The sequence below is a fragment of the Globicephala melas genome, chromosome 7, assembly GCF_963455315.2.
Source record: "Globicephala melas chromosome 7, mGloMel1.2, whole genome shotgun sequence".
Classification (NCBI taxonomy): domain Eukaryota; kingdom Metazoa; phylum Chordata; class Mammalia; order Artiodactyla; family Delphinidae; genus Globicephala; species Globicephala melas.
Window position 1 is genome coordinate 6,282,230 of NC_083320.1, and position 14,357 is coordinate 6,296,586.

A 14,357-nucleotide genomic window follows, 5' to 3' on the forward strand; every position below is an offset into this window, starting at 1 on the left:
TGGACAAAAGACACCATGTTGGCCCCCAGACAGGTCCTGAGGCCACAGGAGACCCCTGTCATCTCAGAAACTGCTATGCATGTCTGAGGGTTGGTGACATAGGAGGCTAGCTCCAAGTCACAGAAGCTGGAGACCCTTGGGCTACAGATGGGTGCCTAACCATGGGATCCAAATCTGGCCCTGCTGGCAAGAACCAGAACCACGGGGGGCATTCTTCTGCTTGCATTCGCTCAGAATGTTCTAGTCATCTGCTTAGCGAAGTCAGTTCACGTAACTCTGGGAATCAAATCCCCATAGAGATGCATCTGCATGAAGGAAGGAACTGGATTTTTTTTCACTCTCAGTAGAATGGCAAAGGCAACCCATGACAGTTCCTCCTGGTTAACTCATTGACCCACTCATTTAAACCAAGCTGCAGGGCTATCAGCAGTGATGCACACGTGCACAGGACACTTTTAGTACCATGTACAAGACAGAGGACCTTTGATGAGAAGTGCATCCAAGACGTGTGCTCTTTGCATGAGCTACACCTGAAACAGTGAACTGGCTACACAAGAATCATGGAGAGTCACTGTGCAAAAACACCCCCCAGACGAGCTGAGCTGGAAACACTGGGCAGCTCCCTCTCCGATACAAGTGAATTCCGAGTACTGTTCAAGTTCTCTGTCATCAGCGTCAATGGGAGAATTGCTTTTACTCGTGATACGGATGTGCACATGGCCTATTTCTTACACTAACAAAAACACAGTCAATGGAAATGTGAATATAGGGACAAGCACGGTTAAGGGGGTCAGCCAACAGTTATGCTAAGTTTTCTCTTCTGGTAGGTTTTCAATTTCATTTACTGATTTTATTCAAATTCACCACTTGAACTGAAGGTAAGAGGTTAGGACAGTGGTCACTCTCTGCACAATATGTTCAGTGCCATATACTTTGTTTTTTCCAGTCACCGTGGAGATAACACAAGCCTCTTCTTGGTGGCTTCAGAAAAGGCAGCTCTTCTAGTTGCCATGGTGAAACAAACGTGAAATTCTCTCACCAACAGAGAAAACTTGAAAATCCCTTTCGTTGACAACATTTGTCATTGATTTTATCCCATCTACTTTCAGCAACCAAAACCATGAACTGATCAATCCTGTTACTGAATAAGATTCCCTGCTAGACCATTAACGAGGTCTAAGTAAAAAGACACCTTTTATTTGTCCTCGTTCCCTGAAAACATCATGAATATTGTGAGTAGTCATTTTAACTACTGCCCAGACAAAACAGAAAAAGCTTCTTTGGTTCATGCTTTTGTAGTTTTTCTAATTAGATAATCATTTAACAGCTTCCTTCTAAGATTTTCTTCTTTAGCCACTGAGTACATTCTATTCAAAGTGGAAAAAACTAATCATGGACATTTAAATGACTTTACGTACTTCCAAGCGCATCTCTTTTGGGCAAAGATAACACCACTTCCAGACAAAGCTGGGACTACAAGTGTTCAATAATATAATCTTTCCAATTCTATACCAATGCCTTCACCATCTATAATACTGAAATAAGTATATTGGTTTCTTCCTAAACTAAGGATTAGATATAATATTTTATCTTAAGAGTTCTAGGTTCATGTATCTCATATCTTATATCAAGTTAATAATTCCTATTTGCTAAACATTTATGAAAAAGCCTTGTAAACAGTTTGATAATCAATACATATTCCTGGGAATCTAGCCATGGGAAATTTTCCCAACTGTGGAAAAAGATCCTGGCACAAAGATGCTCATCCAACTGGCCAACGAGAAACCACCTTCAGTGACCAACATAGTGGAAATCATTAGAGACTGAACAACATGCAATTGTTAATGTAAAGTTTAAGAAGACTGTGAGTATAAAGAAAACATCTTCGATAAACTATTAACTGAAAAAGTGTATATAAAATTGTATATGTGGTATGATAACATTATGTAAAATTTTAAAAGAGAAATAAAACATGCATAGAAAAGAAACAGACTTGGAAAAACATCCTAACTTGTTAGCAGTGATTATCTTTAGGTAGTGAGACTATATTTTCTACTTTTCCATGTAGTCTGTGTTTTCTAAAATACCCATGAATTTTCTATACTATCCATGAATTATTTTTAATAGGAAAATAATAACTAGGAGGAGAAAGAGGAACACCCAGTGAAAACAAAATCAGATGCACCTCTGAGGATTTCATTTTTAGGTGCCTTTTCACATGGTTAGGAAGGGGATATTTCCTTCAAGTGGAGCTCCTGGTGAGTGTGAGACAGGAAGATGCTATTTTATCACCTGCTTTAATGAATAAAAGCATAATGAGAAATGAAAATAGTTTCTCCTGAAGAAAGAAGAGCCCTCTTGCTGCAGCACGTTTTTAGAACCTGACCTGACTGGGGAGACTTTTAACAATACGCCAGCTAATTAGTCACACTATACCAAAAAAAAAGGAAATAATGGAGAATCAATCAGAAACAAACAAAATAACAATACAGGAGGGAAATCATGACCAGGTTCCAGCTCCTAGGAGAGATATTCTCTAATATGCATGGGTCAAAGGAGGAAGAGAGCAGGAAACAGGAAGATACAGTACAGTTTAAACTATCACCAGCAGGCTCTGGCCACTGAGACTCGGAAAGTAATAGGGCAGCCTTCAGCGGAAGCGAGCTGTAGGAGGTGCTCTTCCTTTACATCCATCTTTCGTGTGAAATCAGTAACACATTTTATCCTCAGACTGAGCACACTGGGGTGATTAAAACCATCACTGTGCACCCAGGGGCCTGAACAATTCTCATTTAGACGAGAACAAAACTACTCAGGAGCACCCCTTGAATCTTTTCCATTTAGATGTCTGATGCCACCTGTGAAACAAAGGAAGAGCCCTGTGTTAAGAACGATGTCCCACTTTCATTCTCAGGATACGACGTGCTTCAAAATACATTGGTAATATACTGGTAACGGGTCCAAACGTACTACCAAAAATTGAGATTGCCTTTTGGTATTGAAGTAATTCCAAGACAATTTTTTCTCTTAAAGATGTGAGTTCTGACCAGTTTGCCAGTATGAACGGAATGACTCTGGCTGAATGGTTAAGACTCACCTCAAAGACCCAGAAAGTTTCCAAGTGCTTTATTTGCTGAACGATTTCTGATAAGTAAAGGGTGAGTTGATAAGAAAGTTAAGAACTACAATAATTTATCTAAATGAACTAGAATTTAACTGCAGCAAATACACGAATCAATGGATTATTATGTAGGGATCGAACAATTTCCAGTGCCCTCAGGGAAGTACTCCCCCACCCCCATCCCACCCCCATTCTCAGGGAAGGTATAAGGGTATGAGAAAACAAATAGCTTTCTCTCACCCTGGTTCTTACTTCCTTTCAAATTTAGTGTGGGAGAAAAGAAAATATATACACAAACGTCCCATCCCAAGTTACTGGATCAAAGGCTGACTTGAGATGGAAAACCCAGATGGGCAAATTGGCAAAGACCTGTCCCCAGATGTCCACTCCTGCCCTACTTCCACTGGTGCCAGCTCACACCCACTTAAGCTGGCATTCTCTTTCTTTGCCTCCACCCCCAGGAAAGATACACTCACCCTTCTAGAGAAAGAAGTATCAGAGAGACACTACAAGAATAATATTTCAGCAACATGTTCCAGTGGGGAGAGGTAAGGGGAGAGGGCAACATAGGGATAAGGGATTAAAGGTACAAACTATTAGGTAGAAAATAAGCGACAAGGATATATTGTACAACACAGGGAATATAGCCAATATTTTATAATAACTATAAATAGAGTATAACCTTTAAAAATTGCAAATCACCATACTGTACACCTATATTATATAATATCGTACAGCAACTATACTTCAATTTAAAAAATCAAAGATATATATATTTTAGCAGCATGTAGGTGGTTGCCTATAAAATTACATTTCCAGTGAACCTCTTAAGGATATGCCAAACAGATGACATCAAAAAAGGAAAATGGATCTTATATCCAGAAGTAAAAAGTATACCAACAAATTGGACATGCCGAATGCATTGTTCCTAAAGGTGCCCACTTGCACACGAAGTAACGTCCTTCCCCCGATTCATCTTCATTCCCCGATTAATGAACTCTCCACATAGTAATAACAATTTAAGTTTAAGCAAAGAGCAAGTTGCTAAGAAACCAGTCTGTCTGCTTATTTTCCTCCTAGTCAACACTTTTGGAAAAAGAAGGAGAGATGAGGAGATTAGAGCTTTAAGAGATGGATGTGTAGAGCTCATTTTGAAACTTTTCTAATTATTACACCTCTAAGGGTTTTAAAAATCATTTTAAATTGTTTTGTCTCTTCCTAGTGGTTTTTTCTATATTTCAGGTCATTAATCAAACAAAATAAATGCTTCAAAACTCGAATTATAATTTCAAGTATACTATTGTGTTCATGAAACACCGTGATGGAAGAGTTGAAATACATTCTTCCTAAATATACAACGTTTGTTTTCTTGAGCAGCTTGGGAGACTATACCTGCCTTCACAGAAAATAAATATGCAAATAAATATGCAAATGCAATATGCATCAACCTTGCTCTTACAAAGTCTTCCAGGATAGAGGGCTTGTAACATGATCTATAATGGTCAGAACTCAAGGAAAAGTATTGAGCTACCAGATATACTGAAAGGACCCTATCACAGTTACCCCTATAACACAGTCACTCTGTGAACAGAAATTCTGCAGTGTGAGGATTTATGCAAAGGCAAAAAGCAGCGTTTGAGCCTCATCAGGGTCTGAGCACAGTACTCTCAGCACTCAGAAGGCAGTCAGTAAACACAAAGGGAAGGGTCGAAACGAGGGAGGCTTAATTGTTTCCATTCCTTACCATTCACTTTCTCAAAAAATTCTAATCAAATGGATCGCTCACTGCTGTTTTCTCCTAGCTTTACAAGTCCCTAACAACATTTTGTTTCAGCATTTGGACAGGTAATGGGAAAACATAATTAAAGCAAATGGTAAGATCATGGAGCAAAGCCTTGGCCTCAATTTTGTCTGTTAACTGTAATACATTTTTATTGTGCAAATGAGCTATTGCTAAAAACCGTGAAAGCCTTACTAAAACATTTCTGGTAGTAAAATGTGATCAACATGCATTTGACGATAGCAAATATTTAAAACAAACTAACCAAAGAACCCATTCATCTGTACATTCCTTATAGCAGTACACATAAATGATGTATCAGGAGAATGAGGTACATGTCTGAGGCGTGGATCTGTAAAGATACCCATGATCTAGAGTTAAGTAAGAAAAAAAATAATACCAAGTCTTAGAATAGTGTGACCTTGATCCAATCAATGCCAAAATAGCTGTATAGTTTGGAAGTTTGTTTTTTGTTTTGTTTTTTTTTAAAGATCCAAAAGGATACTGTAACCTACTGCCAGCAGTGTTAACCTCAGGCCGGGGAGCAGACAGGGAAAGTAATGTGAGGGCGGCTTCTACCTGTTCTTTTCTATATACCTATACTGTTCGAATTTTTTACACCATGCCTTATTTTCAAATCTGATCATATGTGAAAGTGAGAAAAGATCATGATTTTTGAATTAGTCTTAAAATACGTAAATTTTCAGAGCAAAAAAAAAAGCCATTAAAATTACTTACCTTGCTAGAATTAGATTTTTCTCCATTAGAGTCCATGCAATTTTATTTGATTTTATTAGCAATCTCTTTTAGAAGACCCTTGAGATCATTAAGCTTGAAAGGGGAAAAAATAAAACTGGTCTTAAGATCAACTTTCCAACTTTAAATTTTAAATGATGACTCTATGGCTTTTCTATGAAATAGATGTGCTATATATAAAATAGGAATTACGGTTCATGCCTGGAGTATGGCAGGCTCCAGGTGATATTTCAGACTCTGTCCATTCCTAACTTTCTGAAATCATATCACAAGCAAATAATCATTAGCACCAATTAGGATTAGCTTTACTCAAATAAAAATCACTAGTGATTCCTACATAGAAAGGATAGATTACAATGCAGAGAAGTAATATATAGAAATAAAAATGTTATATGTAACTAATAAAGTTATAAGGTACCAATAAAGTTTTGCTTTGATAAAAGTATAATATAATGAAAATAATGTGATACAATACTAATCAAGTTTTTGCAAGTAAAGTGTCTCCCCTCACACACACACACACACACACACAAACAGTATAAGAAGCAAAACAATTTAAGTAAAAAGCATGATAAAATTATTTTCAATACATGCATATTTCACAAGTTTTTACACAAGATGCATGAAGGTCACTTTAAATTACAAGCTATACTTTTACACTTAATAAAAGCTGTAGACATAACACAATCTCTGTATGATTGGTTTCCAACTTGCTATATCACTCACTCAAGGAAAACTTTCTGTTTAACTTAGGCTTATTTCCTTAACCTCTTCATTTAACTCTTTCTTTAAAAAGGACAAAAAGAAACCATAAGGGCTAACGGCTGCCTAAAATAAAGAAGGCATAGTAAGATTCCTACTTACAGACTTAAGGTCAATGTGAATAACTTTGTTTTCTGGTGTAAGAATGAGACGGAGAAATTTTTTTTCACTGGAGGGGCTTTGGAGAGATTTCTGTATTGGTTGACAGTAAAAGGACTTTAGTGTGACGTTTAGTAGGATTTAAGACACCAAGAGCTTGCTCCAGAAACAAGTGGCCAACCCTAAAATTCTCCTTGGATAGAAAGGAGAGACTTTTTGTTGTTCAGAAGAGAAGGGGTAGAGGAAGGGGGAGGGGATAAAAAGGGGAGAGAGGGCAGGGGAGCAGGAGAGAAGCAGGGAGAGAGGCAGTGAAATCCTGTGGGTGGTGGCCCATGTCTCAGTGTTGTGTGGTTTGAGGTTTCCCTGGGATCTGCCCAAATTCAACTAAAACCTGCAAAAGGCATGGTGTAGGTGGACTTCTTGCAGGAACCAACAAAGGGGTGGAGCTCCACAGACAGGGAGATGCAGAGGGGGCTGGACCCACAGGCACTCCTCTGAGGACCCCACAGAGCCCTGGCTCACACGTGTGTGTGGACAGCCACCAACTGGGACTCCAGTCATCTGTGACACCCTTGGCACCACGCCCACAACCGTCATGCTCAGGTCCACTGTCCCCACCAGAGGGTCGCCCCGCCGCACCCAGACACGCACTGGCTGGGAGGCCCCCCTGGCCCCTGGGAGTCAGTTCAGCTGCCCCAGTTCCTGGATCTCTGGCTGACCTCCGACCCAGGCCCCGCTCTGCCCCATCCCCTTGCTGCCATCCTGCCTATGTCCTGCGTGCCCCAGAGCAGGGGCAGTGGTAAGTCTTGCAGAAGCTTGAGCCCAGCCCCAAGTGTACTTTCCATCGGCTCCCTCCAAAGCCACCTTAGTGAACCCACAAGTAAAACAACTCAACACAACAAACAAAAATAGACTGTTTTCTCTACACACACACTTAGACAAGTCCCTGGCACCTCTATTCCCCAAACCAAACTGTTAAGCCCCTCTTATGTGGCCACTCTGACCGCTCAGAGGGATCTTTGAAAGGAATGTTCCCAGGTGTGTCCCCAGAGGCTTGCCCTGCATGGGAATAAAATCCAGCCCTAAAGAGGCCAGCAAGTTCCTGCCAAGGACGACCCAGCCTCCCCCTTCCTTCCTACTCGGTGTTCCCCTGGTCCACGCCACCTCTCTCCAGCTGCCCAGAACATTCCATGCATCTCTGGACTTAGGGCCTTCCCAGCTGCCGACCTTGCTCCCCGGTAATGCAGACACAGGCAGTCTGGGACATATGCCTGATATGGCTAAGAAAAGGGTTACCGCTATTGACTCCTACATAATTCAGCTGGAAAATGCTCCTACCCCCAAACCACTTAACAAGGGGTCCATTCATGAAATGTGGGGCCCATGTCTGCTTTGACAGCACTTAGCCCAATGCATGGCATATGGCAGGTGCTCAATAAGTATTACGAGCTGTGTAGCTTAGGTACCGATGCAGCAGACAATATATTTAAATATAAATATATGATGTAGAGAAAGTGAATAATCCTATAAGGCTTTATATTTATTCTATATTACATATTATAGTCATCTAATATACATACTCAGTGTTAGAATACTATCCCCTATGCTTCCTTTCATGCATTCTAACATTTTTTAAATTTTTAAAAATATCCAGCATTTTTCTTTCCCCTCTTCACTGATTATAATCATGATATACACCCTGGCATGATTGTTTCTGTCCAGATACTCAACTCTAAGAACACAGGCGTCTTCCCCGCCCCTCAATTAAAAATCAGTACCAGTACATCAGGAGAGCAGCCGTAACGAGATATACTCCCGCGTGATGGCGTGTCTACAAAGATGGCTGCCACGTTTCTCCCTGTCCACGTGTCACTCCCACATCAAGAGGTGGAACGTGAACAGGGAGAGTCTACTGCTCCCCCACCTGGATCCCAGCCAGCCTGGGGCTGCTTTAATCAATAGATGCTGGTGGACGTGCTGTCATGCCAGGTCCAGGTCTCGCCTTTAGAAGCACTGGTGGCTTCTGCTTCTTCACGCTTGGAAGCCAGTCCCTATGCAAAAAGGGGAACTGCCCCGAGACCCCCAAGCCTCATGGATCAGAGATCACGTGGAAGAGAGAGGCCATGAGGAGGACCACTGAGGTGCCAGATCCTGGCCTCACCGCCAGCTGAATCCAGCCCCGTAAACCCAGCTGAGACCACCTGAAGCAGAAGAACTGCCCGGCTGAGCCCTTCCGAAACCCCTGACCCAGAAAAGCAAGAGTGAAATAAAATGGTTGTTTGAAGCCACTAAAACGTGGGGTTGTAGGGGCTTCCCTGGTGGCGCAGTGGTTGAGAGTGCACCTGCCAATGCGGGGGACACGGGTTCGTGCCCCGGTCCGGGAAGATCCCACATGCCGCGGAGCGGCTGGGCCCGTGAGCCGTGGCCGCTGAGGCTGCGCGTCCGGAGCCTGTGCTCCGCAACGGGAGAGGCCACAACAGTGAGAAGCCCGCGTACCGCAAAAATAATAATAATAATAAAATTTAAAAAATAAAAAAATGTGGGGTTGTTTGTTGCACAGCAATAGGGAACTAAAGCAAACTGTGATGGAAACATTCGACTGTCAGCACAGAACGTGCCGTCACCCTGAGTGGTTGAGTCCTACATACGGAGCAAGTAGCTCCAGGGGAGGCAAGGGGAGGAGGGAAGAGAAGAGGGAAGGCAGGGGTGGGGTGGGGGTAAGTAGGAAGGTGCCAGGCTGCAGTCCACCGCCCTGCACGAGGCCAGAGTTCAGGAAGGGAGGCCCATGGCAACACGGCCTCAGATCTTTTAAATGCTGCTGGTAACCAACACGTAAATACATACACGAGAAATTGTGAACCGAATACATGATCATCTTAGAGCTCTGAGAAGAGCACCTTTTGTTCATTCATTCAATGTTCCTTGAGGCCCTACTATAGGCAAGGAATCGGGTGCTGGAGACCCTGCCACCCCTGATGGCGTATCTTCAAGCCGTGGAACTGCACAGCCCTGGGGAGGGTATGTGACTCTGTCACCCAGGACGCCATCCCCAAAATGCCATGGATATCACCTCCTCCTCAGACCCTAACAGGGAGCTGACATTTATGAATCGATTGTCATTTCTGCTGAACCAAATCCTAATTTCCAGCTACCCAGCTCAGGGTGGAGGTGGGCATACTCCCTCTACGTCTAATTCACGTGTGTATTCTCGCAGTCGCAATTCAAATGAAGTGGATGACAAATTAGAGTGGCAGCAAAGACTGGCATAGGGTCTCTAGGCTCCCAGCCTGCTTTTCTGAGCCTTTCTGGTACTCCCTGCAAGCATCTTACACCTGACAGAAAAAGAAGGGGTCCTGGGGTAGACAGAGACAGTCGTGGAAATGGGACTGCAGGACTATTCCCGTGCGGGCTGGAGTATCGGAGAAGCAATTCCATTCCAGCAGCCCGACTTTGTGCAGTGAATAAAGAAAGCTGAGTATAGAACAGGGTCACATCTATTTTTTTAAAACAATTAACTTCATCTATTTTTGTCACTGGCCTCTAGCTGAAAGCTCAAAGATAATGGAGATTTAAAAAAATAATTCCCAAACTATAAACAGAACTATACCTTTGTATCCAGCTGTCTAAAACGATGTCTCATTCTTCAAGGAAGTTAAAAAAAAAGAGAGAGCGAGAACAGAGAGAGAGAGAGAGAGAAACAAAACGGGTTATTAGGCTCCATTTCGCAGTCTTTTAAAGCATAAAATACAGTTCATTTTCATCTTCAACTAAATCAACGTCACCTGCTTTTACCGCTTTTACTTTCTTCCTAATACCCAAGCGAAGCAGAATTCCACTCTCACCCCAGATGGAAGGACAGCAAATAGATGCTACCTTCGTTGATGGGGCGGTGGAAGATGACCTGTAAGGTCCGTTCCTTCCTTTCAAAACTAAGCTCTCCACGTCTAGGGATGGAGGAGAATGGAGGGCATCTGCTTTGTTACTCAAAGAGAAAAAGCATGCCTCACATCCCCTGCTCCCAATAGCTGTGTTGAACCTAACAAAGGGATTAGTTGTTCTTATGTTTACGCTTTCTTTGTTAGACTGAATTCTGAGGTGTGTTTGGAGCTCTCTGTAAGAGTGACTTCTGACCATTAACCCTGTTACCCCACTTTAAACACGAAGGGCACGCTCCAGGATGCCCTGCATCCCACATTCCCCATGGACCATCTAGGGAGACAGTGACTTAGCTAGTTCTATGGGATGTTTACAACAACGCCATGCGACTCATAAAGGGCGTTCAGAACTTCTCAGGGACAACTGTCTGTAAGAGATCAACCAAAGGGTTTGGCCATCTTCTAATCGCTTGCTTCTTCCTCACAGGGATACACGTGCAGACCCTGCAAGGTAACTTCTGTTCCCCACAATCCTTGGGTCTTCCTAGAATCCACCTCTGCAGCAGTGGCATAGGGACCCACACTCTTGTCACCTGGTCCCACAGCCCTGCCCTTCAATCAGAAGGACAATCCGATGGCAGGTGGGTGGTTTTTGCCCTTCCTGAAAGGCTGACACACCCTTTTACGTGTGTCACCTTCAGTTGCCTGGGCCATATCCTTTTGGTGCCATTCCTCTCTGCCGCAAATTCCCTTTACAGAGTTTGTTCAGAGAAGCTGCCTGTGTTCTGCCAGCTTCTGTACACGAGGGGTGGCTCGCAGAGCAGGAATAACTGACTGACATACTCCTCTGATGTGTCGTGGGCTTTCGTGTTGATCTTGACAAGGTAATTTTCTTTCATGACACCCTCCCATGCCAGAGTCATGTTGTCTTCATTCTTGAAACCTTGAATGAGACAAAGAAAAACATTCAAGTTGCTTCCTTTGCCCCCTTTCCCGCCTAAATCGATACCTGCTAGGCATTTCGCCATGCTCTGGCACCAAGAGAATTAGATTTGTCCTGCACAGGCTGATATGACTAATGCTACTTACTGGTGAGAGCAGCAGACCCACGGAATATCAATGAAGGTCTTGGCAACAGTGAAGAATGGGAGCTTGCATGAAATAGGAACGCAATCTTCATTGCAACCAGAGATCCATCCACAGCCGGTCTGTGTGTCTTTGACTCAACAAAATCATTTCCCTAGTGAATTTGGTTCTCACATTTCTTATGTGCTCCTGTTCCTTTTTGATGACATCAAAATACTACTCTGGGGGCTTCCCTGGTGGCGCAGTGGTTTAGAGTCCGCCTGCCGATGCAGGGGACACGGGTTCGTGCCCCGGTCCGGGAAGATCCCACACGCCGCGGAGCAGCTGGGCCCGTGAGCCATGGCCGCTGAGCCTGCGCGTCCGGAGCCTGTACTCTGCAACGGGAGAGGCCACAGCAGCGAGAGGCCCGCGTACCGCAAACAAAAAAAATACTACTCTGATCATTCAGGTGGATAATTACTGATGGATTGTCTATTCTCAACCTAACACGGGGGTAGAAAGTTTGGAGGAGAGGAAAATCATCCCTGGACCTCATTCCTACCCTCTTGAAATAGGCAGTCTGGGTGTAGACCTCAAGGCTAATTCTGATGTTTAGTTTTTTCCTCTCACCTAAGCCAGGTGTGCTGCAAAATTAGCCTGGGGAATGTTCCAGCAAGATTTTTAGTTCAATTTTTTTTTTTTTTTACAGTGTCTTAACCTTTCAGATGGCAAGCAGACAAAGGAACAAATCAACCTGTCACCTGTGTTTCAGGTACTAGTGCAATGGACAGCAGTCCTCCACATGAATTCACGGGGAAAGAAAAGCACATACGTTCATGCAAGTGTCCACTTGGAATAAATGTATCTCGTGTTTACTTTTCAATGTGTTCATCTACATGTTAGAGTTTAGGAACTGTTTTAAGATCTTCCTAGATATAAAAAGAATTAATTGGGAGTCAAAGACATACAGAAGTGGCAGGATGGAAGCAACTCCTATATAGCAAATAAAGATTTATTTTTAAACGGTGGTTATTCACTTTAGAAAATAATTCCTAACGGAATTTCTTTCAAGTGGATTTTTCCTAGCAAAGTCATCTCCAGTGTCTTTTCCTCAAACTCAATGTGTGTAGAAGCCCGATAGGAGTACTTAATAATCAGTGGAAAGGATAGGCGCTCCTGAATTCAGGTGGCTAAAGAGGAAGAAGGACCAATGACCCAATGTCCAGCCTCTCTCACAGTCAAGGAAATGCTGATCGAAACGATGACGTAGCACTGTCACAACCAAACTGGAAAATTAGCAGAGGCTAAAATAATGACTGTACTCTCTGTTGGAGAAGATGTAAACAAACAGGTTTCCCACATAATGGGAAAATCTGTAAATTGTTACAGCCTCAGGGAATGAGGGATGGGAAGGGGGGCAGACATATCAAAAGTACATACACTGTATCTAGAAATTTCTCTTCTAGAAAGAACTCAAAGGAAAATATCACTGATATGCTCAAAAATGAATACACAAAACTGTTTCTCATAGTGTTATATAGTAACAAAAGAGGAGAAACAATCCACGTGTTTAACAAGGGGTTGGTTAAATTGGGTACGGTATACCCACAGGCTGGAACATTCCACAGTTACAAATTGTTATAAAGACGTATATTTATGGCTATGGGAGAGGTTCTCTGGGAGATTATTAGTCAAATGAACAAATTAGATTTTGAATGTGTACGCACAGAGCAATCTAATTATCATACACCCACACAAGAATAATAGAATGAATACCGATACGTTATCAATATCTATCTCTGGATGGTGGGTTACATCTGCTCTTTGCTCTTTCTTAACTGTGCTTTTCTGTGTTTTTTGAACATTTTATTACATTGGATTGGATTTTATACATTGGATTACTTCTTCAATCATGAAAAACAGCAAATTTTATAAAAATGCAATGACTGGGTAGCATATTTTTTACCATTACTTGAAGATGTCACCAAGAAAGTACCAAAAATGGAAGTTTGGATTCTACCTTTTCTGAAAGTTATTTGAAAAATCTTGCATTTTCCTCTAAAGAAGAGCACTTTTAAGCTTAAACCCCATGATTGTCCTATCACTGGAGGCAAATGCAAAGTAAAGGTAGGAAATGAATTACCATGAGGAGACTCGACAACCACAGGATGCTGTGGTTCCGGAACTAGGCATCCCTAAGGAGAAACAAATGAGCAGGCGGTGACCAGGTCCCCCCAGAAGTCTAAAGGATCCTGTCCTGTGGTCTCCCGTTCTCCCTATTTCTTTATTCCTTCCTGAGACTAAGAACTGTTAGAAGAGAACATCCATGGCTCACTGTCTGTTTCCCCGATTGTTGTGAGAGCATCACTTTTCCAGGGGCCTATCAGGGACACAGGTGCAGATTAACACAGCTCATTTCTGACCTGTTTGCTTTCTCTAGTTGAAGCTCTTGTCCACTTGCTGGCCAGGTTGGGGAATTTGTTTTCATTTTTATGTTCTTTCTTGTACTTAACCGTTAAATAAGTTTGGGGGGAATGTAATGCATTTCGTTCTGCCTTCTCAACCCATCCTGAATCTGGAGGACTGATTCGTCCTTACCTATAACACCGAGTTTCCTGGTTCCATTGATCCTGGGCTGAACACAATGTAACTTTGGAGAGTGGACCTTCATCCCATACGGCCCCTCTACCTACCCACCCCCAACTGGAATCCCACTAGTGATAGGGAATTCACTACCTCACAGGGTATCACGTCATTTCCAGATAGCACTAATTGTTAGACATTGCTTTGCCTTTATATTGCGTCAAATCTTCCTCCCCACAACTTTTATCCATCGTTTGTTTTTGTTCCCTGGAACGATTCAGGAAGAAGTATGAAACTTTTTGCCGGAGCCTCTAGT

The 14,357-nt window shown here is 42.6% G+C and overlaps 1 protein-coding gene across 20 annotated transcripts in view; it reads right to left on the bottom strand.

The window, feature by feature from the left end:
- TRPM8 (transient receptor potential cation channel subfamily M member 8) overlaps positions 1–14,357 on the bottom strand; it is a 159,330-nt gene that overhangs the window by 20,979 nt on the left and 123,994 nt on the right. For 16 of the 20 annotated variants that reach the window (XM_060301685.1, XM_060301684.1, XM_060301683.1 and 13 more), the window contains 4 exons: positions 11,237–11,336; positions 10,126–10,159; positions 5,640–5,732; positions 4–2,858 (listed from right to left, as the gene is read on the bottom strand). In XM_060301685.1, the coding sequence (XP_060157668.1) occupies positions 5,682–5,732; positions 10,126–10,159; positions 11,237–11,336 (185 nt within the window). In that variant the 3' untranslated portion in view covers positions 4–2,858; positions 5,640–5,681. Of the gene's footprint in view, positions 1–3; positions 2,859–3,324; positions 4,208–5,639; positions 5,733–10,125; positions 10,160–11,236; positions 11,337–14,357 lie in introns of those variants that run through there. The other 4 variants (XM_060301688.1, XM_060301687.1, XM_060301686.1 and 1 more) reach the window with 3 other exon arrangements.